The sequence below is a fragment of the Corvus cornix genome, chromosome 20, assembly GCF_000738735.6.
Source record: "Corvus cornix cornix isolate S_Up_H32 chromosome 20, ASM73873v5, whole genome shotgun sequence".
In the NCBI taxonomy this organism is placed as follows: domain Eukaryota; kingdom Metazoa; phylum Chordata; class Aves; order Passeriformes; family Corvidae; genus Corvus; species Corvus cornix.
In genome coordinates this window covers 11,064,991-11,092,551 of record NC_046349.1, presented here as the reverse complement: position 1 = coordinate 11,092,551, position 27,561 = coordinate 11,064,991, and the positions used below count along the sequence as shown (strand labels likewise).

At 42.2% G+C, this 27,561-nt stretch overlaps 1 protein-coding gene across 2 annotated transcripts in view; it reads left to right on the top strand.

The window, feature by feature from the left end:
• PHACTR3 (phosphatase and actin regulator 3) overlaps positions 1 to 27,561 on the top strand; it is a 100,579-nt gene that overhangs the window by 29,676 nt on the left and 43,342 nt on the right. For both annotated transcript variants that reach the window (XM_039563211.1, XM_010396830.4), the window contains exons 2-3: positions 22,946 to 23,107; positions 23,951 to 24,028. In XM_039563211.1, coding sequence (XP_039419145.1) covers positions 22,946 to 23,107; positions 23,951 to 24,028 — 240 coding nt within the window. The remainder of the gene's footprint in view (positions 1 to 22,945; positions 23,108 to 23,950; positions 24,029 to 27,561) is intronic.

Sequence of the window (27,561 nt, the reverse complement as noted above, 5' to 3'; positions counted from 1 at the left end):
ATTCTCAACTACCTGAAGATTTACACATCAGCTGTACTGTGTTTAAATGATTTACTTTCCCCCCCTGGCAGTCTGGCAGGGTTAGGAGACAGAACCCAGTTCTCCAAGGCCTTCTCCATCTTCCTTTTTCCACAGTTCCCTGACCCATGCACAGCTTTTGCAAGCAAGCCACTATACAGTTTCTCAGGGAATGACAATAGAATATTGCATAAGATTATGTAGCTAACAGCAGGCATGTGAGAGCTCTAGTAAAGACTTCAGAATATCAATTAAACCAGCCCCAGACCTTCTGCCACAGAGTTCAACATCAGTGTTCTGTCTGCAGTTCTTCAGGCAGCAGAGGTCCTGCAGAGAGCTGCAGGGTGACAAACTGAACCAGCAGGTGGGAATGAAGGTGGAACCTTTACCAGCACCCATCAGGTATTTCCCAGTAGAGAAACAATGTCTGAAATCTTGGATTCCATTTGAGGCTCTAGAGGACAGTGTGCTTTGGATTCAACTTTTTTCATTCCCCTTAGATCTCTCCAGCTGAGTTTTGTCTCTCTTAAAATTCTGGCTCCAGATCTTTCTCTCTTTCACGTTTCTAATCCTACGCTTCACCATTCCGAGGCACAATTTTTCTTCTCTTAATTCTAAGTCTGGGACAGCGTTTTAGGACATGCTTTGACAGCAAAGCCAATTAAGAAGTTGTTCTGCCTTCAGCTACTTGTTTCCTTTCCCACTTGTATTCCATCATCCTGCACCCAGCTCCTTGTCCTCAGTTTTGCCCCCTCAATGGTTTCTGAGGCAGTGTTGTGAAGTGTAGCACTGAAATAACCCAAGTTAAGACAACCCTTTAAAAAAGAAGTTATATTATACACATTGAAGGGTTAAGGAGATTTTCAGTGTCTCTCTTCAAAATGAGCCTAGAAAAAAATATTTTAATCTCCATTGAAATGAACAGTATAGTTTTTTTTGCCATTGGATTTTTAGTGTTAGTCAATAGATTGAATCTATAATGTGTAATTTCTAGTAGTGGTAGCCTTCACACCATAATATTCTATAATGGCCATGCTGTAAGCATTAAATGTTAGACAGAAGAGGATGCTGTGAATGCTGTATGGTGATTGATATTATGAGTTGGTAAATGATACTTGATTGATTTATGAATCTCAAATCTTGTCCTCCACTGGAAGTCTGGCACTATTTTGCAATTACAAAGCAACCCTGAGCTAACAGAATGTGATTTATGTCGTTTTTAGTGGGTTGAAAAGGAGTTGATTTATTGTAGACCTCATGGGGTGGCATTATGGTATTTATTTCAGCATGGTCTTAGTAAAAAGTGCCCAGTACAACTTCAGAGTTGTGTGACTGGAGCACTTTTCTTCGCTCTCCTGGTGGTGTTGGAGATGAACAAACCTCAAATGAGAACAAGTAAAGGATTTCCAGTTCTGCATTAGTATTTTCCTGCTCTGTGGTTTTGACCTGACCACTTAACAAGCTCATGTGGTAAAGTGAGAGTGGAGTACAAAGCTGTTTGGAGAAAGAAATCTATTTATTTACCTGGGGAAATAAGAATGTTTTCCTTAATGAATGGCCATCAAATGAAACCTGATCAAGCACACAAAGTATGAAAATCCCAAAGGCCTGTGTGGTGAATGGAATTAGATTCCTGTTTGATTTGTAGCTGTCACTTTACCTTTGCATTGCAGTTTGATTTTTCTGTTTCTAATCTCACAAAGTGATGTCTAGGAGAAGTAACTTTGCATGGTAGGATATTTTCCATCCTTTTTGGCACTTTACAATAAAGACTCTCACTAAAGCAGCTGTAGGGAACCTAACAGTGAAACTTCTTAAAATAAATTAGATGAATGACTGATCTGATTTACACATTTCCTACTGTGACCTGAGAACTTTCTTATTGTTTCCAAGTATTGGAAAAAAAATTTCTATTTAAACATAAAATTTTTTAAAGTTACGGATTTTTTTCGTGGCACAAGAAATTTTGTTAATATTCCTAACATTTATGAAAGTACTTTCATTTGATTTATATTGTTTAACTTATTTTGTACTGGAGAGTCCTGTGACAGATCTTCAGTTGATATAATCAGTAACAGATCAACTGATTTCTTAAGAGCTGGAACAATTTATAGCACTGATAGTGAATCTGCCCTTGAAAAATTATGTTTGAAAGTGCTTAGTTCTCTGTGGTAGGAAGAAGTTCAGTGGTTAGGAAACTGGACTAAGGAAAGGATCAGTTCTTTATTCAGTTCTTCAAAACTTTGGAAAATTCTTTAAAATCTGTGCCAAAGTCTGTCTGTAAAGCTGGACTAACCTCCTTTAGAATATTTAATTGCAATCTCTTCAGAAAAAACATTCTTATTTATCAATTATTTTCTTGGTTGTTTTTCTGTCTTATTTCTTGGAATTGTTATATGGCTCCAAATATACCTTAAACCTGCCCTGCAGCTTTTACAACAATATTTTTTGAATTCTAAGAGCCAAGTTGCAAAACAACCCCCCAAATTCTCACTTGGCAGGACTGTAGAGCCCATCACTGCGGATGAACCTGAGCCATTTACAAATGGGGCTGGTTTGCTGTGAGTAGTGATCACACAGTAATCATGTTATGACAGAGATCTAAAACAAGAATGAAGATGTCAGAGCTACCTAGGAGCAAATGTAAATTTAATCTTAAGATAAAAGCATATCAAACATACCCAAGTGGCTTATTGCCAGAGATACTAATTAGAAAAAGCTGTATTATGCAAAGCCATTTGTTCCAAATGGCTCTTCAGGGGGCAGGTTAAGGAGGAGTTTCCCCTGTGTGGTTTGGTCTTGTTTACAGAGGTTGTTAATATTTGCAAAACCATCTTGGTGAAAAAAAATACGTCAAGTGGATAAAAGAGACTTAAATGGGGCTTTGGAATTTTCAATGAAAAAAAAAGATTCTAAGGAAAAGCTGTAAATTTTAGAGTAGTAATAAGTAGAAGATTCCCCTCATATAGCCTGGATCACTCTCTTTTCAGGACAAGAGGGATAAATAATTCTGGGCACAGTAAACAACTGCTTTGTCAAACAGCAGTTTTAGGACCCACAAGAAGTGAATTCAGAATTTCATCTGGAGTGGTGCTCGGGGCTCAGTTCAAAAGTGTTGAAGGAGTAAGAGCCAAAATCCAGTTCTGTTTTGGGGGGATCAGAGGCCCAGTGCATCCAGGTGCTTAATTACTAGAAAAGGGACCATGTAAAAATGAGGTGATCAGGAAAAAAAGTAAACCCTAAAATAAACAGTCTGAAAAGCAAGATGCCTGCAAGATGCCTTTAAGTTGATAAAAACATACTGTGTTTGAAACCCAGGTGAAAAATATGCCCATAACTCAAGATAAAACTGTCATAAAATACAATGAATGGCAGTGGAAAAATTAAGGAGATACCGTAGGGAAAAGGTTGGTTTTCAGAAATTAAAGTTTGCCAGGATGAATGGAGCAGGATCACTGTAGAAACTCTGGGCACATTTCTCATTTCCCCCTCCCTAGCACTGAAATGGGGCTCCTGTCACAGGGAAGGATCCTCCTGCCAAAGCAACTGCCAGGAATGTCCTGTCTGTTAAACACACATCCATCTGTTATCCCAAGACTCCAGTGGACATTGCAAGTGGTAATCATACCTTTCAAAGTAAATTAAATTTCTTGTGTCCCTTTTACTCAAAGAGGATAAATGAAGCCCAGAGGGAAGGAAAAGGTTGCTCAAGGCCACCAGGCAAGTCAGTGGTAGGACTGTACAAAGAAATATCAACAGATCTTCCAGGCTTGGGCTATCTTGGCCCATGCACAAGGCAGTCTTTATGAAAAGTGACAGCAAAAAATGTAAATAGTGTCCAATTTATTGGTATCTGCCTGAAAAAAACCACACTGAAGTATAAATGCCATAAAACTTGGGGCTGAATCCTGAGCTGACAACGCTGTCTGTGTGTGAAGCTCTCTAATATAATATCTGATTAATCATGAATTTGCTATTGTGCAGCAAGTGGAACTGTATCAGTTTATAAATAGTGTACATACATCCCTGGCTGCATGACAGGATTACTGCTGTGAAATTTTTGCAAATCTTTGAAATCCTGCAAAATGAGGCATCATCAGGCAGCAGAGAAAGGGATGACAAAGAGAGGAGGAGCCTGGGGAGAGACAGAAATACAACACTGGCCCTATTAACAGAAAGCTGAATTTTTACCTGAAAATACAGGTTTAAAAACTGCAAATGTGATATTCCATTATTTAAATACGTGGTACCACAATCCCTGCTCTAACTGCGCTACCTTCAAAGATGTTTCAGTTTTAATAGATTATGTGGCACTTAAAAATCCAAGTGTGGAGAGGGTTGCTAATATATTTAGACTGGGGAGCTTCATTTTGGTCATCTCTGCCTCCAGCTTCCTCTTAAAACATTTAATGGAGCTTCATTCCTCTTGGCTTCTCTGAAGTGGGGACTCTAATTTATTTATGCTGATGAGGAACTTTTCAATATCCTCTTCCCCTCCTGTCAGCATTACAGAGAAGAGAGCAACGATTTTTAAAGGAAACAGTTTTTTATCTAGAACATGCAAAATGAAAAAGATACTGGAAAATGCAGCATAATTCAGGCTCACAGCACTCTCGAGACCTAGTTAAAGAATACCTGTTAATGGATTAATTTTTCATGCTCCACATATGCAGAGAAATGTATTTCAGGGGATATGTAGGCCTACAATATAAAATCAATTTCAGAAGTAATGTGACGAAATGGTAGAAGCTGATGAAAGCACTGATTTGTTTGAATATCCCACGATTTGTTAATTGTACAGCAAATGCCTGACTTCACCCCTTGTGCAGTGGTTGAAGAGGAAAATGCCACAGTGACAACTCTGACAATTATTGTAACATTTAATGCAGCCAGCCCTCTCTCAACCTTCTGCTCCTGGGTAATCTATTTGGTATAATTTGGCTACCAAGTATAACTTTAAAACTAAGGCAAAGGTCAGGATTATTACACATGAAGGATGGGTCTCTCCATCCTGTCTTCCACTGAGGCTGCTTGTGCCAACTTTCTCCAGCTTTGTGCACCAAATTCCTTCAGATTTATTCCCTGGTCCTTCCTTGTTCTTTAAATCTTTCTACACAAAGTTCATCTCCCTCCCCAAAAATCTCAAGATTTTCGTAGAAGTCATGTAACTTAAATTAAACCATGGGCTATTGAACCCTTATGACTCACTTTACCAAGCTCTGCTGAATAACCATGTGGGCCAGAAAATTTAATTAATTTCTATTGTCTATCTGCAAAATCTGTTAATGTTCTTCAAGAAAAATAAGCTCTGTCACTCACGAAAAACTCAGCTATCAGACCCTAAAGTTATTTTTGCAGCACTATATTTTTTGCCAAAATTAGAACTCAGTCTCTTGCAGGATTATCCAGGCATGATCACCAGGCACCACTACCTAGGCAGCGCTTGGGAAGATGGACAAATATATCCAATATCAGAAACTTTCAGAATGCAAATTTCTGATTTTCACTTTTGGGAAATAAGCCTTGAGAATTTGATCCACATGCATTCTACTGGTTCAAAAACCAGAGGGGCTTGCAAGGAGATCCATCCCATTCCCTTGCCCCTCTCCCACTGTTTAAAAAAAAAAAAAAAGAAAAAAAAGAGGGGGGATATAGGGGATATATGCAATTTTCAAGGGGATGTTGTAATTCACACACCTGGCAATGGTTATAAAGCCAAAAGACTGTTCCTCTCCCTATGTCTGCAGGTCAAAAGTTTTCTCCCTTGTTTTCAGTGCCAGAAAAATAAAGCTGGGCCTATTTTATGGCACAAGCACAGTGCCCCATGGAGACTTTCCCTGGCCTGTTGCACCTGCACTGCCACTGGAAGCCAGCTAAAAATATTGCCCAAAGTAGGGAAAAACAGCAGGATCCCCTCACCTCCCTTTTGAGAGAATGAGAACTTTTCCCAGTTTTTCTTATTTGTCTCTAGAAGATGAAAGATAGGTAATAATTCCTTTTCAATACAGGATATAACAATCATCTGGAAGGGGGTAAATGCAATAATCCAGAGAAGTTAGCACAGTGAAACCCAATTAAAATGAGACAGCAACTGCAGTGATCTGCACATCCAGAGGAGGCAATTTATGCCAAATGACACATCAGATTATTTTCTTCTGAGCATAAAATTGCACAGAATCTTCCCAAACACCGTTACCAATGCCAGTTACTGTTAGTTCCACATGTATCAAGACACAAATATATCTGTCATTCCATAACTGCTGAAACACTGTTTGATTCTTATCCCACTGGGCTACTTTTTTTTGGAGTAGTTCATGATTCTTTATTTAGAATTCATAACAGAAAGTGACACACCCCTGAATAACATTTGGATTTTTATGGACCAGCTACAGATAGGGGGCTAATACAGAAATTACCCACAGTTCATCTGTAACCTGGTCTACAGAGTTCTCACTTCTCTCTCAGTTGGGAATGGAGCTGGATTCATAAGCAAGCCATGAAACAGCTCTTCCCCCACTCTGAAAGACAGAGCCCAGTTTGAGAGGGGAGAAAATCCCAGGAAATTTGCATTGAACATTGCTGAAGATTCAAAATAACATTTCAAAGATGCTTGTGAAATTCTTCGAATGAAATATTGAACAGGGGTCTAAAAAGGAACTCTGGTTATTCAAAATAAACAGCATAGAAAGAAAATTAGTCTAAGAAGAGAAGGGAACTGTTTACTTTTTATATTTCTGCTCATTAAAAGTGTGATTAAATTGATAAGGTGAGATAAGGAGACCAGGTGTCGTATTTCACTGAAGAAAACCAGTCAGCATCGGATTTGACTTCAAACTGAAGTCCCCTGCAGCTGTGCATCCTGGTGGGGCTTGGTTTTTTTAAATGTCATGCTAGAAACCATTACTTTGCTGTGTTTGTAGGAAGTAGCTGCTGGTGCCATCCCATCTGTGCCTGAACCCTCATTAGCCTCTGCTCTCATTTTCTACAAAGATTAATCTATTTTGAGAAGAATCATGGCAAGAAATTCTGCTTGTACAGCGAGGTCTCATTGTGGAAATCGTGAAGTCGTCATTCTGTTTGCACAGAACGCGAGGGCACGGTGTCAAGGAGGGGGTGATTAACTGAGCCTGCAGAAAGGCAGGGATTGGCAATCCCTGGCTTTGCTTTGGAGCTGAGTGGTTACACATCAGAAGAGCCCAAACCCACAGCCATTATATGATTCATACCTCCAGCTGTGGCAGCTATATCTCAAATTAGGTCCAAGTATGCACATACTTCGTGTACAGCTGCATGCTACAAGCACTGAAAATATTTTTCTGTGGAGGTCAGTGCAGTCATTCTGCACAGCATTCAGTTTTGGTAAAAAAATACAGTTACATTATCCATTTGTGCACCTTCAGACCTCACAAACTCTGAATTCTACCATGTTCAGAGCAAGATAAGGTATCACATCACAGGGCAGCTCTGGGGAACTTCCTCTGCCTGTGACCAGTCAGAATTTGCTGGGCTCCAGGATTTAGATAAAGAAGCAGAGTTCTGGAACAATATTCAGAGGTGAAGTTTGTCTTTCCAGCACTGGAACAAGCTGACTCAGGTTCCACTACACATTTTAGCTTTCCTGCTCTGTAGAGCACTTGGGTATACAATTACAAAACAAGATTATGTAAGACTCAGCTGTTATGTTGAAGTAACAACTGGAAAACATGACACTAACGCATGATACTCAGCTACTTCATGTGGGTTTTTTATTCTTAATGACTGTTGAGTGCCCAGGTTAGTTTGTAGAACAAGATGTCGAGGACCACTCTAGTGAAGAATTTGTGCGACTCAAGTGGCTTTACAGTCGCCATGGTAAAATTTATTTGCTGAGTGTCAAAGAGTATCATGGAAGAAGACAGTTGTTTTCCTTCTTAAATGGTCAAAACATAAGTTAAACCTGCCTTTAGGCTGGCTCAGCATATCCTGAAGCCACCCTGGAACGTTTTCAACAAATAAGGAAAGTTTGCAGTTTGGAACAGGAACATTTGGTTTTTTTCAGCTGGCTTTGCCAGTTTTGGCTTGGGAAATGTCAAAGCTTTTCACTTTTGATGTTGTCTAAGTACAAAGTAGCACTGCCCTTCTCCCCTTGCCCTTCTGCCAGCTCTGGAGGCCGGGGGTGGGGAAACAAAAAAACAAAAAAACAAAAAAAAAAAAAAAAGGGAAACTAAAGAATCAGAGGAAACAAATAGCAGGAGAGATGAGGAGACCTAAGGAAGCCTTTAATGGGAACTGCAGTTAACTCTTGTTTACAACCCTTTCACTGTGCATTTAGGCACTGGAGCATTATAAATATGAACGTGTAAGACAGCACTGTAATAGATGCCAAAGTCCAACTTCTAACTGATGCCTTATCTTGTTTTATTTGAAAGTCATCACACATGCTCCTCGGATGAATGAGATGCATTATTGAGGAGGGGTTAGGAACAGCCTGGCTGAGTGAGGCAGGCTGAGCACTGGGTTCTGCTGGGGAGCTGGGCTGGGTTTACAAGATCTCTGGTGCTGACTGTGCCACCCCAAAATCAAGCTCCCAAACCCTCTCTCACTCTGACCTCCACAAGAAGCAGCTATTTTATAATCAAATCCATATTAGCAGCAGACTCCTTGATGGTGTTTTTTAGATTTTCAACGTGTAGTTACACAATATAACATGTAATACTGCGTGCATACTTATATACGGTATAGATATAATATATAGATACAGACTACAGAATAACTGCTGAATTTGTGGTGCATAAGCCAAAAGCCCCAAGCCTAAACCCAAGAAGAGCAAACATGAGGGAAGGGTGTCTGTTTTGCTCTGAAAACAGAGCTGTTCTGCATCCCCCTTGCTGGCTGCAGCTGCGCAGCACAGGCTCATGCCCTGCGAAAATCCTCTCCTTGCTGTTCTTGTGGCAGGAGCTGCTGTTGAGAGTTGAGGTCACTGAGCAGAAGGATGTGCACAGGGCTGGAGCCACCATGTGATGTCTCATTTTTGTCACCCTGAGCTCAGGGCTGGGGCACAGGCAGAGATATTCCATTAGTTTCCCATCACCTTCTGGCACTGCCAGGCTCTGCTGCCCTACCAGAGGCTGATGTTGACACCAGATATGTGCACAAGGGCTTCTAACAGCAGGACAGGTTTCCTGCAGATCAGGCACGGGCAAATTACCATATTTCTGTCAAATCAGCCAGAGCTGTGATCCACTTTATGCCAGCTCTGTGCTTTTATGCCAGATTGATGCCAACTGGGGGAAGACAGACAATTCTTGATACAGCATAAAGTCCAAGTGGTGCAGAGAAATGATACCTGATCCAGCAAAAAGCTTGCAGGAACAGTGTGGACTAATAAATGTATTTTAAACAATTTGAGAAGTGAGAATGAATTTCTACTGGATCTGCACTTTGTACCATTGGGACCGTGGTCATTTTGATCTGTTATTGAATACCCTAAAACACAATTTATTGGATACCAGCCCAAGAGTTTGTAAACCAAGACCTGCTTGGCATGTCTGTATCTTCTAAGGGAAGAAGATACATCTTCTTGTGGAAGAAATGTTGTGTTAGGGGCTCTGAACTGCTGTATCTAATTCTGTGCCATGCATACATCACAGAAATACATAATTCCTCCCATCCAGCACCCTGCTAATGGGGAATGCTGCTTAGCTCTCCATTTTAGACTCACAGCCATGCAAATGCTGCAGAGATAGACTTGGGTTTGGGTTACTTAGAGATTTCTAGCACAGTGTTCACTTTACAAATATTTTGCCTGCATTTCCTTATTAAACCAAGAACAAAATCCAAAAGAGGTATTTGATTTTCAGCTTTAAAAGCCTTCTATTCAGGTTTTGATGTGTTTATTGTGAATCACCTGTTTTGGGCAACATACCCCCGTGTTTTTGTGAATATGATCTGTGCATGATCCCACCAGGAATGGACAAGGCACGTAGCGCTGGAGTGAATTCCTAGAATGGCACCTGGGTGCAGGATCAGTGTGTGAAGAAAATGACCAAGTGCTGGCACATGTCAGGGAAGTAAAGCCTCATGGATCGGGTGCCTGGAAGCAGCATATGAGCTATTCATTATAAAATGTCCCTTTAAACTCCTGGGGAGGTGCTCTGTTTGCTGACTTACTGTGACAGGAATTGTCATCCTTTGCCCACAGGAAATGTCATCCCAGCTCTGGTATCAATTTCGTACCTCTGCAGGGAGATCATGGGGACAGAGCAACACCTGCTCTGCCAATCTTGGGGCATCTGGGTCAGGTTCAGGCTTGGCTGAGCAGCACCTGGGGAGGTTCTGCTGCTGCATCAGCTCTGCCTGGTTTTGGGCATGAAGGAAAACCTGTAGTTTTCAGGGCTGTCAATCTGGGATCCTCCAGTTTTCTTCCCCCAGCACTAAGGGACAAGCTGGGTGGGATTCCAGCAGGGGTGTAGCCATGGGATACAACTGTGTGGAGAAATGATGCCTTGCCTTATTTCCAAATAAATGTGTGCATTTTAAAGCTGCTATCTGAACTCATCATCTGAAGGTTATACTGATAGCCAGATGTCAGAATCATAATTTTTTGTTCTTTCAAGCTTTTTCCCAGTAGCTTTAAATAGAAGAATACATTTTCCACAGAGAAAGAATCTTCTATTAATAGCGTTAGATCATTTCAGCATTTGAAAGGAAGAAATTAGTCGAGAGTTTTTATAGGGGTTTTTTTTAATACTTTCTAAAATATTATAAATTCTTTTATTGTGCAGGCAAGAGTGTCTGCCTTCAGAGTTTTAATTACTAGGGAAAAAATAATTCTGTTTCTCTGAGTTCAAAAAACAAATATAGTGCATAAGATTATGTGAAATGACTTAAAATAAACATCTTCAAACAATCTGGCCCTATGTGTCAGTTCTCTCTCATGCTTTGATAATCTCATTCTGTTGTTGAAATAGATTTACACAGATTGCAGAGGAGGCTGGAAGCCGATTGAAAAGACTTCTGCTTATCCAGTGCACTGAATTGCCAATCAGAGGTGATGTTCTGGGGGCAGTCTCAATAAATTCCTCCCTGTATTTTCTCACAACTGAGAAAATTCAGCCAGTTCCACTCCTGTGATCTCACATTCTAAGATCTCTCCTCATTCATGTAAGAAAATGAGAGGAAAACAAGCTGCAGGCTTCGCCGCCTTTTCCAAATAAACTTTGTTATCCTCTTATGTAAAACACTGGGATATTCCAAGTGACAAAGAGCTTTATACACAGCTCCACTTAAAAGCAAAAACGTAAAACAAGTTTTGTGCTGCAGTCACAGAAATTCCAGTCATTTGTAGCAATGAATGGGCAATGTCAGAGGAACATATGGTATTTTTAGCTCTGCTTCATTACCCAATGTTGTAAACGAACCCTGAATACTTGTAATGTCTAAAAGCTTTCTTGGAGAAGAAGGGCTTTTCCTGCATAGTTTTGATTAAAGTCAGGCTGTTCTGTGCAGAGGCTCCGCAAACTGCACTGAGCAGGGAGGGGAGGCTGCAGGGCAAGTCAGAGCTGTACAGAGATGAAAGGACAGCAAAAACAGGGGTGTGAAAGCAGAATGTGACTAGAGAAGGGGAAGGGCAGCCCAGTGAGAAAGGGAAGAGTCTCAGACAGGGAGATGTGATTTCAGTGTGACCAACTCCTTGTCTGACCTCATGTGCAGGAATTTAGGACTGAAGCTCTGTGTTAGAGGCAGATAAGCTCCAGCCAACAGGACTGAGCCAGGGCACTCTGAGGCACAATGATACAGGCCTATAAATGCCGTAGAGCTGATGGGCACGTTTGATACCAAGAGCCTCTGTTAATGTTTCACAGCATCTTTTTACTGTTGTGTGTTTGCTCTTTGAATCCATTTGACCCACCAGTGAATTTGGTTTATGATTAAGTTGACCTTTCTTTGTTTTTCCTCTCACTACACAAGATCCTTGCCCTGGTTTGCTGTGCCCTGCTCAGTGCAGACATGAACCAAAGGAAGAGGGGTCTGGCTTGTCCTCAGTAAATTATGGCATTTCGGAATGTAGGATTTCTTTTTCCATGAGCTTCCCCCATTTTTTCTAAATATTTCCTAGGCAGCTTCAAAGAGATTTGGTTTGGATGTAACGTACAGTGTATAGGAAGGGACAGGCATTGGATGAACTTAGTGCCTTGGAATAGTGTGGATCAGTGTGGCAAGCACTGAACACCCTCCAGTTCCTATAAAAGCGTGTGGATTTCAGAATTTCTTGGAACATCACAGGACCAAGTCCAAATTATGCCTAGACCAGTGAAATTCAATACTGTCATTACACAAAACAATCCACAAAGTCAACAGCAGTCTGAAATCTCTGCAAATGCTGAAGAACAATTACACGAATTTCAAGACAGCGATATGGCAATCCTCGGGTATCCTTATTATTATTACACTCATAAATAATCTCTTTTTGCAGCTAAGGTATTGTCACTTCCTCTATTATTTCCCATGGAGGTTTTTAGCACAAGAAGATTTTTGTGGTTTTTTAGTGGTATCCCCCAAAACACACAGAGGCTCCCTCCTGAGGAAGCAGTTATTACAATATCGTGGGGGGTTCTTGTTTCCAGCTCTCCATGACTCATGCAGGCAGCTGAGAACACAGTTAAAATATAAGTGCTGAAAAGAAACTGAGAAGAGGGAGTAGTTATTCCGCTTCTCTTTCTCTTGGAAGAACTAAAACATACATAAATTTAGGTCAGACAGGGTAAAAATATTCCATGCTGGTTTTCCTTCCAAGCTGTTTGGGCTTTGTGAGACATAAAAACAGGCCCAGGATATGGTTGAAATGAACAAGACTATTATTTACTTGTTTAATAAAAACCTCATGCATTGAAACAGAAATTCAGTTCATATTTTGTGGTAGTTATAAAATGATAGTTTTGTCACAGATCTGGTTATCCCTTTTGTGTAAAAAGTAATAAATTAAGAAAATAAGAGAAGAAAACAAGAAAAGAAAGTCAAATATTCTTGCTGATGAAAGGCAAATGTTAGAAAAACACTCATTAGAGGTTTCTGTCTCAAAAACATGTCCTGAATGAAAATCAAGAGCTGGAGACAAAGGAACTGTCCAGGATTGTTGGTTTAAAAAAATGTGAATTTAAAACTTGTGGCCAGTAAAATTAACAAAATTGGTCTGTACAAGGAGAGAGCCTCCTGTCTTACTTTAGTTTGGGGAATGGTTGTTACATTTTGTTCTTTTGCATAAGCCCTGACCAGCAGAACAGAAGTGTACTCATGTGCTCCCTGGACACTTCTCAAAATTATAGATACTCCATGTTTTCTTTTTTTTTTTCACCATTACATTATTACATTACATTGTTTTTAGCAACAATTGTCTAGTTTGTGTGGAAAGAATGTTTTATGAACTAAAAAATGAATACAAAGCTCAGTTGTTGCACTGAACTGCAAGGAGACTCACTCCAGTTAATAAAACCAGTACAACTCTGGTTAAATGCAGAGTCCATTCTCCACTAGATTCAGTGCACTATGAACCTTAGAAGACAAGATGAAAGAAACTCATCCATCTGTGCATTAAATTTGCTTTCTCTGTCACAGCCTCAGCATCATTCTAGGAATTTTGTAATTGCCATTGTTAATGTTAATTTATGCAAAGCAATTTCATTGATGCTAAAACGTGTTGCTGGAAGGCCCCAGGAAGGTACCTGCCACTCTGGACAGAGGTATTTATAGTGAACAAATGCAGTATGAGAATATATCAGATAAGCTTTAATATGGGGTAAAATGCAATACAAGGGAACTTTTACTTCACCAAAAATTTGAGAGCCAACGTCTTGATCAAAGTTGGTGACTTTTGGTGCCAACAAGTCATACAAATTTGCATGTGTGATTAGGGGCTTTTGAATCTTGCAGTTTAATAAGACAAATAATTACCTATATCCTTCCTCTGGGAAGAAAACACAGGCATCCTTAGTTTATTTGTGGAAGGATGGTTGTTTAGCTTGGTTGGTATTTTTATTATCAAGAAGAATCGTGTTTCCTTTGCACTTTGTAAGGAAAGAGCTCGTTCACTGTTGAGTTGGAGTCACAAGATCACACCTCTGCTGCTTAACAAATGCAGCCAGAAGGTGTTGAGTCCTCAGCACCAGCTGCTCACAGACCCACTTCTAACACTGCATTTCTTGCTAATGCAGACACAGCCAATAAATCACATTAACAAGAGGAATTGCAGTTACTTCCATAGTTCTCCCTGCTTGGCTGCTTGGTGACACAGGGAGTTAAAGGACAGACATTGCTGTTCTCCTGCCAAATTCTCATTTTGTTGTTGCCATGTGGGACATTGTCTCTCTGTTTTCCCATTTCTTACACAGGCCAAGGATTACAACTCAGTAGTTTGTTTTTCCTAGTTCCTATAATAGAAGGAGGAAACAACCTGGAATGGAGTCATTCCAAGAGCTGCAAAAGGGAGACAGCTTCATATATTTAATTTCCATGTTTATTCTTGCTCTGAAGATCCTGCCATTCCCATTAGGACTAGATTGTGGTCTTGGTTCAGGCAAATAGTGATAATCACTACAGTAAATTTGATAAGCAATTATTTCTCTTGGCCCTCAACCAGTGAAGAATTGAATTTTGGAAGGCATGCTGCAGTTTGGTTAGATCAGTTCTTTAAAACCCTTATCTGGGCCTTGAGAAAGTTCCATGCTAAGGATGGTGTTTAATGCAGGATTTAACAGGTGAGAAGTGCCCTCGCCCTTGGGGACTTGATAGCATCTGACTCTGCTCTGTGTTTAAGCACACATATATCTTTTCAAAGGCTGAGGGTTTGTGGTACCTTGCTTTGGAGGCCTGCTGAGTATTTAGTACAATTGAGTACAATTTAGCCTGTTGAGAAGTACCAGTAGACAGTGGATTAAATTAATTTTTAGAAAAAATGTTCCCCTTAAAGGACTTCCTACATGTGTCTCATATTTACAAACTGTTACACCCAGCAGAGCAAACCATCCCTAGGAAGTATTGACCCATTCATTCAGATGAAATGACCTCCCAAGAAGGGTTTCATTACAATTTACATACCTACCAAGTGTATAAATCACTGGGAGCTTTAAAACTGTTTTACAAGGAGCCACGTTGGATGCATAACCTTAGACAAAAGTTGAATTCGCTCACTGTGCCTGTTTTCTATCTACCTTTCCCTGTAGCTGTTCTGATTTATGTCAGATTTTTGTTGTGTAAGTATTCCTTCTCCCAAATCTCTGTCCTGTGCTGTAGAGCAGGCCTGGAGTGAGCACCAGAGACTGGTGACTGGTGTGTATTTGTTGCCAGTGGGTGTGAGGAAAGCGAGAGTGTGAAGCAGCAGGAGTGATAAAGGAGAAAACAAAACTAAACAAAAGGAGATGCTCTTGCATTTCACAGAGCACAAAGAGCGTTTTCCATCTGCAGCAGTGGCACTGAACAGTCACAGAGCACCAACAGAGAGCTGTGATGTGTTCGAGCAAAGAAGGAAATTCTGCATGGAATTACAAGGGCATGAAAGTGCATAGGACATGAGGATTTGATTAATTCTCGAATAGACAAGTTTGGGATAGATACAAAGTGAGAGATGATTGTATGTCTGGCAGACACAGACTCCCATAAACTGGAGAAACTCTGAACAGGTCAGTCCTGGGCCATGGATCCCAGAAAAAGTCGTGCATGGGTCCCTGCTGGCAAACATGATGCCCTTACACTGATGGCTTCCCTGGGTGTTCCATGTCCCTCCAAATGCAGCTGCTGTCAGCAATAACTGCAGTGGAAGGGATTTGAAGGTGCCTCTTGGAGACAGCCCAGGGTGTGTTTCAGTCTGCAGACTCCCTGAGGATGCTATAAAAAACATCCTTTCAACAGGTTTGCAGCAAGGCTACAGCTAATTAAACAACTGCAGGTGATGAAAGGCTGGTCCTGCAGTGCAGACAGCAGCTTTACTGCTCTGAGTGCATGGCAAGCCTGATCCAAAACGTTCCTGTGCTTGCTGGGCCTGGCTCCCTGTGTCCTGCAGCACAGCATCTCTCCAGGAGCCTGGGGGAAACTGCCCAGCCCTGGGGATTGGTAACGTGTGTGGCACAAACCCCTTGCAGCTGCAGAAGGAACAGAGTTGCTCCTGGCCCTCTGCAGAGGCAGTGCCCATTTGAATGAATTTTTATCTTATTTGAATGGATTTTTTGTGGATCTGGGGAGATGCTGCTCTGCTGCCTGAGCCAGCTCTCAGTGGGGCACAGGCTTGCAAACAGCAGCTTTCCCCTGTCCAAAGCAGACACTGTACAGGCTCAGGTAACTGAATTAACAGTGATCACACAGTAATCCTTCATCAGGCTCATTTTCTTATTGCTACTGAGCCCTTTCTTACCCAGGTAAAGCGTGTTGTGGGTTCCTTTATGCAAACCCTGACAAACCTATTTTGTTAATGAACTGCTAATGTCACACCGTGCGTTGTAAATCACAGCAAGTGGTGTTGGAACTTGACACAATGATCCAAAAGCATGAGAGGTTCCTGATTAATTTCTTTGCACCTTGGCTCACTTGGTGGTAATGCTGGTAGGTGATATGTCAGCTTTCCAAAGGAACATTTTCTGGAAGAAATCACAAATCTCAGGCATACAAAGCATATTTTTATCTAAGAGATTTAGCTGGAGTTGCCACTTCCCTGCTCTCTTTCCTTTGATAAGCATAATCTGTTTCCCCATTCATGTCAGGGAAACCTGGTTTTAAAATCCAAATACTTTGAAGGTAGGCTCAGCATGACAAAATGGAAATAAATTTCCCTGGCAAGCACAGCTCCCCCCCTACCACCCACAAGTTATGTTTTGTTTTTTTTTTTTTTAATTTCCTTCAATTAGAGAAAAATGTTAAATCATAATGTAACATATTAAAGAGCAGTGGAAATTATGGAACAAGGACAAATGGCAAACCTTTGAGTCTGAAGTAGAAATGGAAGCTCAGCCTCTGGAGACAACACAATAAACTTGCATTTTCATGCAGGGAAGTATAAAAACTTAATCAGGATTTATATCACCCAGCAAAAGGAAAAGTGATTGAGCCCAAGCATAGCCTTTACTGAGGGGAAGCTGAACCCAGAGCTGTTTCTGTATTTCCCTGCCATTTATCTTTGCATTTTCACCCTGCCTTCATGGATCTCCATGAGTCTGCAGCCTGCACAAATTTACTGTGCCAGATTTTTCCCCCAAGGTAACTCAGGGAATGACGTAGATGCCATGTGGATAAACCTGGCCCACTCTCCATCTGCTCTTTGTGAGGTTAAACTCTCAGAGAGATGAAATCCACGGCGGGAAACCATGAACATAAAGGGTTGCAATAAGAGAGAAGAATTCAAGCCATTTTTTCCTTACACTGTTGAGCATACAAAACCTAAAAATTTGGGTAAGTAAATGCCTGAGTTTGCACCTCAAACCTGTAATTTTCCCTACTTTATTTCAGTTTTGCTGGTGTAACAAATATGATGGGTCAGAGCAACAATCTATGTCACATAAGCAGCTGTGCACCCAAAATCAGCTCCTGATTACATTCAATAATTACTACAGGTACCTTGCCTTTCTAAATAACTAAACTGTTAGGAACTAAGTTTTCTATTTTACAGAGGATTCTGCGTAAGTTTTTTCCAAACCAACCCAAAACAATACTGAAACATTCACAGCTTCAAATGAAAAGTCCTTCAAAAATTAAATAAATTTCAGGTTCTTAAAAGACTTTTTTCTCCTTTATAATTTTCATTTCTAATTTCTAACAGTCATTCAAAATTGCAAAAATCAAAATACTGTATGTATGGAAATGGAAACTTCAAACTGGAACATTCTGCTGCAGTTCTCTTTCAAAGAGAGTCAAGAAAGAGAGCATGTCTGCAGAAATGCAGGTGACAGAAAACATTTTTAGAACAAGGAAGAGCTCCATCACAGGAAACATCTAACTAGTGCAACAAAAAGCTCTTCAGTTTGAATTCTGCTTCTCTGGAACATAACAGAAGGATTCAAAGGCTCCCAGACACAAGAAGCTTATGCCTGTCCTGCATGTTCAGTCACTGTGGCCAGTTCTTTCTTTTTTAGGATGCTAAACTGAGAAAAATGGCATTGTCGCTGCTGCTAATGCTGTTTCACAATGCTCAGGATAATCCTTACTCTGAAACCAAGATCACCTTTCTGCCTTCCCTGCCCTGCAGGCTCCTCTCACGGGATGCCAAGGACCCTCAGCAAGGAGCACCTCGAGGGAAGTGCTGTGCCTTGGTCAACCTCCCAGGTGCTGGCTCAGTTTGGGGCTAGCCAGGAGGAGACAGGAACCCATTAAAAGCTGAGCTGCCTCAGTGTCATCCTCCCTCACATCCTTTTTAGAGGCAGTCCTGAATTCCAGGCAGCACTGAAAGTTACTGGTGGTAAAGGCACCTCTATCCCAAAAGGTCATTTTGATTCCATTCACTGTCTCTCCCCCTCTGCAGTGGACCAAAGGGAAAAAAGGCCATACTTCCTTTTTTTAGCTCCATATATGAGTTGCAAAGACAGATGCAATGACAGTAAAGGGGAAAACATGCAGAGCTGCATTACAAACCAATTCATCAGCAAACAGAGCACGCCTGCCTTACAAATTTGCCTGCAGCTCTTGTCTGCTGTGTTATTTTTAAACTGCCTGCAGGTTGCAGATTTTTCAGTGGTCCTTCTCCTACCAATGTACACACAGGATTTAGCAAGGCACAACTTTCATTGCCATGAATTTAAGTTACCAAAATTTCCAGACATTAAAATTCAGCATACTTCATCTTCCCACAAACTTCTTGCTGCATTCACAAGAGGACATGCCATGTCTCCTGCAGCCTGTCTGCGTGGCAAGGTCAGTGTAAGTCAGCCCTACATCCCTGATGTTCCCAGCTGCCCTTCCTCAGCCTGTGGAATGCATCCTGCAGTTGCTGTAATCAGCAGCCCAGGCATCCAGCTACAGACTCTGGCTCATCATGAAAAACCCGAGAAGATAAACCAAGCTTGCTGAGCCCAGTGCTCAATTTAACAATGCTGTTATCACCCAGACATGATCACTTCAGCACCAAAGCCAGCTGCTGTACAGATGAGGGCTGTGGGCAGCTCAGGGCACTCTCCATCACACATCCAGCACACAACTCACACAACTCCCAGCAAACCTGCCCCACTTCTGTTGGAGGCTGGCTGGGATGGAGGCAGGGTTTGACAAGTGCAAATGGGAGAGCTTCTGTGTGCAGAAAACCTTCACAATCCTTGCACAATTCCCACAGAGAGGGGACTTGCAGGAAGAGTGCTCTATTTATGGCACCACAATGTTTTAAAGAAGAAAGCAAGGGGGTGTTTTTCACCACAACTGCTACTGATGTAAACAGAAGCTGCAGATGCTCAGACTTTCTGAGGGGTCAGACCCTGGAGCCAAATGTAATGAATATTATGGTTTGTTTGCTTCTTCTTTGTTGCCTGGTTGATTCTGCAGCCCAGAGCTGCCCTGCAGAGCAGTGCCCATCACTTTGGAACCTCTCCCCTCCTCTGACAGGGGATGTCTCAGACATTAACCCACTCACAGTGGACCACTGTCAGGAGCTCTAGAAACTACCCCAGCTAGCATTGTAAGAGCTTGCCCAGCATCATCAGCAGGGGCACAGCCACATTCATTTCCACCCCTTTGGCACACATGGAGCAGGTGACCAGTGTGATACATGAGGGGTTTGTTTTGGGGCTGGAGCTCCAGCATGGAAGACTTTGCCCTCAAAGGGGTACAGCAAGGAATTTAAAGTGGTTTTCCATAAACAGCCAAGAAGCTTCAGCCTGAGCAAAATCCTGTGGCCCCACAGGGCTGAGGATTTTCTGCTTGTGGGGCAGTGAGGGCCAAGCACAGGCTGGCCTTGCTGTGCTGGGGGTTAAACTGGTGCTCTCTGGACCCTGTTAAGAACTGTCCCTCATCCTTCCACATTACACAGCGAATTAAGCTGCTGCTTGCTTCCCCCTGCTGATTTGGAGAGTCATGATTTGGCTCTTGGCTGTTTATATTTTGCAGACATCCCCTGTGTAATTGCATGGCCTGGCCCCAGGCTGTCAGGCTCTGGGAGAAATAACCACATTATTCCACAGAACAGTTAGCATAATTAAAATATTGACTGCAGATTAAAAAAATGTGCTGAATGTTTCACAGAGTGGTTGGAAGGTTGGCAAGCCTTGGCAGCTTGTTGGCTGCAGGAACTGGCTGATATTTAGGAGTGCCTTCTCCTCCAGTATTCATTGCTGTATGTGGGAACTGCTTTTTGTGCTGTCAACTTCTGATCTCCCAAGCAGCCAACCCACAACCAGAAGAAAATTAACTGACTGGAAATGAGGTGCTCCAAGGGCTCTCTTGTGATTCTTATTGCCAATGAGACTATTTCCTTGTTATTTATGACTTCAGGACATCTGTCTTGCTGTGTCTCTATCTATTTTTGTGTCTGTCTCTCCCAATGCACAGTATAGAAACTGCATATGGTGAGAATGTACCAGGTGATAAATCCATTTGCTTAAGGACTGCTTGTACCATATGAGAAACATTAATAAAGTTAAAAAGCCCACAAAAACCTCCACTGGAACATTTGTTTTAGCTGTGATTCCTTCTTTGACATTGGATTTCTACCTGTGCTTCATCTTCAATCAAAGACCGAGGCACAAAATCCTTGCATTTCCACAACCAAGAGGGCAGAAAGAGAGGGAAGAAACCCAGTTGGCAAGGCTGATGGAAACCACAGAAGCACTCATTCCAACAGGGCACTCAGGGAAACCTCATTGTCCTTATGATATCTCCCCATTCTCTTTCTTAGGGGAATATCTGGGACCATAAGCATTGCTGGAGGCGCACTGGTATTTTGTATATCCCCTATCTGGCAAAAGCTTAAAATGACCTCATGCTGGCAGTGTTAAACAAAACACATGCGGCATGTCTAACCCACTTTGCTGACACCTACATCCTGAAGGAAACACAGCAGAGTCAGTAGCTTGCCAAGGTACTCCTTTAAATCAGCTTCTTGTTTAATCTTCACTTCCATGCTTGAGAAACTCCTGGCCTGGGAGGAGCAGTCTCACTAGCAAGGACCAGGGATGGCTGAGCTGAGCTTTCCCCACTCCACTGCAGCTCCCAGGGCTCTGATTCACAGGCTCATCTACAGCTCTTCTGAGATGAGCCAATTTTGTGAACATTTCTATTTCCACTCAAGAGGTGTCACAAGAAATGACCAAATGCTATGTCCTGAGGCTTCTATTACAGCTTTAAAGTGATCATAATAGCAAATTAATAGGAGATCTACTCTGCCATTTTCCATTCTCATTGCTACTGCTGTAATCAAGAGCAGCTCTAATTCTTCAAAGCTTATTTCTGTGGTACTGCTCATTTTTGAATACACTGCTAGGAAAGGAGCAGAGTATCTTGGCGCTCTAGCTGTGGTTTGTAGGCTACTGCCTCCCTTCTGAGCAAGGCTCATTGCTGTTTTCTGCTCTCAACTTAATACTGACCTCCAAACTGTAAATTATAAATATCACCTTGGGTAGGCACCACACTTTCAAAGGCAAAAAAAAATATTATTACTTTAAATCTCTTGTAAATTAAACCCCAGATAAACTCAGTGGAATGAGAAAAAAGGTGCTCTAAATTCAGGCAAAGAAAGAGAATTTCACTGGGCATGCATGGTGTGTGTGGGGAATTGTTACAGCTTTTCTCTGCTCTGATAATTCACATAGCCAAGTTTTTACTTTGTTTCCACTGAATGATTCATCTCAATTACCAGTATTTTCAAAATTAAATGGAAGAGGAGGAATGTGTTCATTCCCCTGCTGTGTTTAATAATCTTCCAAAAATTGTTTCCTGTTTACTTGGAAATCCCCACCTCCACGCTGTGATTTAGGCATTTTCACCCTGTTAACTTAAAAACAAAGCCTAGAAGATGCTGGATATGATCTTGCAGTCATAAAGCAATTTATGATAAATGTTGTTGTTCCAGAGAAAAATTACTTGGAAATGTATGTATGTTCATAGCTTTGCATTGCTGATTTAAATCATAACTGGTTGTTGGGAAAAAAAATTACAAATTGTTGCTCAGCTTTTGTTTCTGTAACAGATCTGATGGCAGCTTCTCCTTCAACAATTACTGTATTGGTGCTCTAATATAAATCTCAGTAAAGACATCAATAACCTCATTTAAGGGTCTGTCCCACTGTCCTCCATGGCACTGGCTGGCACACAGCTGTGAATACTCAGTGGGTGTTGTTTTATGCAACACTTGTCTATTAGCAAAACTTAGGGTGCATTTTCAAGGAAAATTATTAAAAATACCTCAATTGATTTTCCAGCTGAAGTATTAACTCTGAATTCCTGTGGCTTGGCTGGACAAAAGGGAAAGAATTTTCCTCTTAGCTTCGTCAAGGAATAAATTTTCACAATCGTTCTAAGGTTTTACTTAAGTAGCAAATATCAAACAAACTCTCCTTTTATATAAGATTTGCATTAGCTCCCAAAAGTCAGCATGTTCTGTGTTAGCTCATGTGAAGAGTTCATTTAAAAGGGAGTCATATCCTGTGACCCAGGAACAGAACTGGAAGCTGGGGATTCCGAAGGGATCTGAGCTCTCTCACACTTCCTCTCAGCTTTTCATAAAGGTCTGCCTTTTTCTAAATGAACATTACATTTATGTGATTAACTGGAGGCCACGTGAGCTGGATTTACAAATGTGTTAAACTTCCACTGCTCTTGTTAAAGCCGTGGGGAGCTCTCAGCTCCCCATGTTTCAGGAGGCTGTGACAGCTCCCTGCAGCCCTTGGGGGGACAGTGACACCATTTCCTTGGTGAGCACCTTTGCCTGCCCTTTGCAGGTCAATGTGGAAGGGTTTTGTCCTACAGTTTTTTCCTCTCTTCCCCTCAGATGAGATGGAGCAGTCCCCTGCAGTGCGTTCTGATTACTTGGTCTCAGGGATTCGAACTCCACCAGTGAGGAGGAACAGCAAACTGGCAACACTGGGCAGGATCTTCAAACCATGGAAGTGGCGGAAAAAGAAAAACGAGAAGCTAAAGCAGACATCTGCAGGTAGGCTGAGAGCAAGAGAGGGATGCTGCACAGCAAAGCTTACATGGGATGTGTTAAAGGTGACCTGACAGAGCCCAATTCAGAGATCCAACAGGTTAATAATGTTTGTGGCTAGGAGGGGCCCATATAGGCTGACTTCCTATATAACACAATATAGTACACTTAGAAGAAAAGGTCAAAATATGAGAGTGAAGCACAAGCCTTGCCCCCAGACTGCTTTCCATGGGCTGTCCCTTGTCCACATAGGCTGTGTTTATGGCCTGAAGTATTGCCACCCCTTTTATTTGGGGTGAAGTTTATATAGGTCACAGTAACATTATGAAAAGTGACAGGAGGGAGCTGCAGCATGTGAAATGCCTTCCCTCAAGCAGCTGTCTCTGCAGGGAAGGAGCCCAGCACACAGCACAGCATGCTCTCCGTGGTCTCCAGGGATGGCCCAGGAGATCAGTAAGGAGACAAACTGACTTGCATTTTCTTAAGATGGGATGTTGCAGTTCCCTCCACTTGCTCCTGTACCCTGTGGGAGTGTCCCAGTGAAGGGCACTGTCCCAGGCAGCTCCAGGGTGCCACATTAAACAGCAGGAAGGCTCCAATATCCCTGTGACTCTGCACTCAGTGTGATCTGACAGCACCGTCATAAACCTCAGCTTTACATGTGGTGATTTTAACAAAGGAAGAGGCACAAACAGGCTGACGAATCCATGCCCCCAAAACAGAATCCTTGCAGTCCTTTCCAAGCACACAGGGGCCCGAGACTAGAGGGAATTTCCATGTTGCATCCTTCTCATCACATCTCCTGCTCTGTTGGTAACTGGTGCTGTGCTGTGCCACTTCTTTGTGCAGTGCTGGAGAAGAAGATGACGGCACGGCAAGGGCGGGATGAACTCATTAAGAAAGGTCTTCTGGAGATGATGGAACAAGGTAAGTAAAAATGCTTCATTTTTTTTATCAGAAGCTCTTTCAGGACAGTAGGAAACACATATTTGCAAAAGCAGAAACCTAACAAGCAGATAAATAAAAAGGAGAACCTTCAATCCAAACAGGGAGAAAATCTCAGTGTTTGAATTAAGGCTTGTCTTCCTTCAAGCTCCTCCCTGCTGCAATCACTCCATGTAGTTTAGTGTCTGATGCTTTACCATCTCGAATGCAGCTCCATCTTCCCTTGGTTTACACGTGGTGCAGCCTGAACTGCCACATATGTTTTATGCAATTCCTCTAAACCCAGCTGAATCCTCCTGCCAAGAAATCCAGCTCAAGCTGGATAAATATAAACTTCAACATACAGTGCAGTCGAAGCTAACATGAACAACTTACGGATCCAAATCCCATCAAATGATCCTAATCTGATGTGTTCAGCTGTTTTCCAGTAAACCAAGTTTGTGATGTAAACACGTTACCAGTCCACCTACTTTTCATTCCCATGGAAAAGTGAAGCATTTTGTGGAGCCATTTTAAAGCTTTCCTGAGTACGAACCAGAAATAATGGAAGGAGAGGTGATGAAGTGTCAGAAACGCTCACAAAGGACGTGGTTTTTGTGCTCCAAAGCCCTGACAGATGCTCAAGGGAGACACAGATCTCGGTGACTGTTCTGTGAGATTAACTGAACTCCCAATGTTATGGACAACATCCCAATTGCCATTTCCACCTAAACAGAGATAAACCCCACAAATCCATCTTTACTTTGAAGACATTATAGCAGAAAGTACTGTCATGAAAGAGGACTGGCCTTTTGAGTTTGATTAATCTCACAGATAGAAGTTATGTTCTTTGAAAGTAGTAATTGAGTTTCTTTTGTATAAAACAAATGCCATGCCTATAAATAACCCCTGGGACAATACTCAGTGATGCTGTGCTGGAGTGAAACCAAGCAACTGAAGAATCAGAAAAAGAGCATTTTAAATAGGATTTTTTTTTTTTCCATGGCAGTAAAGCAATTTTAATATTATTTTCTTGGATGTATTTTATGTTTCATGTTAAATAATCTATCAAACCATCAGCTTATTCTAAAATGGAAGTTCTTAGAAAGCTCATTTTTAGTTCCTGTCCATTGAAGTCTTTGTGTCTCTCATAATTCTAGATAATTAGTTGCCCTATTAACATATTAGCACTACTGGATATACACCGTCTCCACTAGGAGTGGGAAAGTTCCCTATTATCCATGAATTTGAAAACATGCATACGTACAGCTCTGCAAAAGAACAGTAAAATAAAACTTCTGTAGAGCACATTAAGAGGTAATAATGAAGAATCAATAAACCTCTTGCATGCATAAAGAACAGCTTGGGAGGAGAAGGTGATGCCAAGCAGCAAGAGCATTTTAACAAAATCAAAATAGTTTAATTAAATATATTCCAGTAAGGTGTGAGGACAAGCTGTGCTTTTAACCAGACAGCTGCAAACAGACTGCTTACCTGTCTGCAGGAAAGTTGCCTAGAGCTCCTATAAACATCACACAAATATCCAGTGCCTCCCTGTGCCCAGAAGGGGAAGAATGGATCACAGTCAGCTGAAGGACATTGCAGCTGTCTGCAAGTTATTTTTCTTTATGGGGTGTTGTGAATCTCCAGGGTTATTTTATTATATTAGCAGAAGCAGCTTATTAACTGGAATAAAAAACTGACCCAAATAATTCTCAGTAAATGATTAGTGCCCTACTTGGACTGAGCTGAAGTGGCAGCAGTTTCAAGGCTAAGTCCTCGTTTACGCAGTAAGTTGCAATTGTCAAAGCAGCAATACTGTGCTAAAAGACTACGGTAAATCCTCAGATCCCTCTATTCCATCAGGCTCTACTCCACTCCCAGGAGCTGATTCCTGCTCGCTTTCATAAATGGCCCAACTGGCATGATGCTGCAGCCTGAGAAGCCTCGTGCAGTTGTAATAGGTGCCACTCAGACCCACAGCATAAAGTCTGTCAGCAGCGTTTGGAAGTGGCCCTGGCAGTGGCCCGTGTGGCTTTGAGCTCTCCACAGAGCTCGCGCAGGATCTGCAGCGCTCTGGGAGCAGCCCAGGGTGGAATTGCACCGTCCTTTGGTGGGTGATGAGTCACCCTGGCAGGTTATGTCACCCTTTCTCCTCACACAACCCCCAGCCTGGCTGCCCATTCACTGCGTGGCCTGGGCCACGTCTGTGCCCTTCTCTCCTCTCCAGCTCTGCTCACACAGCCAGATGCCAACCTGCCCCTGGAAGACTCCCGAAATGCAGCTTCACTCCAGGGAAGCAGCTTAACTCTCTAACTCTCTGAGATGTTACAGGCTGCGGGATCTGGCATACAGTGGGGTTAATTCCCAGCAAAATCACAGCCCTGCTCCTGATTACCTTGGAATACTGAGGACCGGTGTTTTCCTTACCCATGGATCTAAGGTCTGTGCTTTGTTGTGTCTCCAGACCATCTCTAAAATATGGTGTTGGGACCCACTGCAACCCAAAGCAGCACATCCACTTTGATCAAAGCACACGCTGATCATTCCTGCCCAAGAACATTGCTGTTGTGAGCCTCAGAAATCCTCCAACAGGAATGTCTTCTGCCTGTCATCTCTTCATTACTCACTGCACTTCCACGGGCCGGGCACTGAAGGAGCCCTGTCTCTGGCTGCAGTTTCATTGTGGCACAGCTGACAGCTGCTTGCCTTTCCCAAGGATGTGAGGAACGTGCAGAGCAGTGTTACCTTGAACACATTTAGGGAGCTCCCCCCTCGATGTTTCTCCCCATTGTGAGCACGAGGCTGATGAGGTTTATCTGTGCTTCCAGCACTGGGGTAAGGGCTGCCTGTCAAGCAACGCGGGCAGTGGTTCACACACCGATGATTGTGTACAGGCTGCCTTCACAATGAGCTGAAATGTAGGCAATGAACTTTTTCCCCACTCCCCTTCCCTGTATCATAGCAACTGTGCTACTGCAAGGGCTATTTTAAGAACAGTAACTTTTCACCAAACGTGATTATGAGGCAGACTGAGTGAGCTCAGTGTGCAAAAATTCTGCATCCCTTCCGCAGCATCTCTGGGCCAAAATCTGATAGCCTCACCCAAAAGCATAGGAAATTACCCTGCAGATTGTCCAAATAGCATCAAAAAGAGGCAACTGTGAATGTTGCTATTTTAATTCAATGTTCAAGGAACTTGTAGTGATACCATTGCAAGAAAACACAGCCCTGTCAGGAGCTTCCAGAAAGGAGTGTCCAGGGCTGAGAAATACAAGCTGGGAGGTGAACTGCAGGAGTGTCCATCAGCATGGAGAGCTGCCCAGGGAGGGAAGTGATTGCTTTCTGTGGTTTGCAACAGTGATGTAGATCTTGTAAATTCTGCAGGAGTAAAAGGGTGGTTTGTATTCTGAGGACTCTTGCCTGAATAGGAGAATACTAGAAAAGCTTCAGTCATCAAGATGCGTACAGCTGCAGGGATCACTGGCACAAAAATCTTTCAGAGTAAGCAAAGGGAGCAGTTTCTAGGTCTGCAT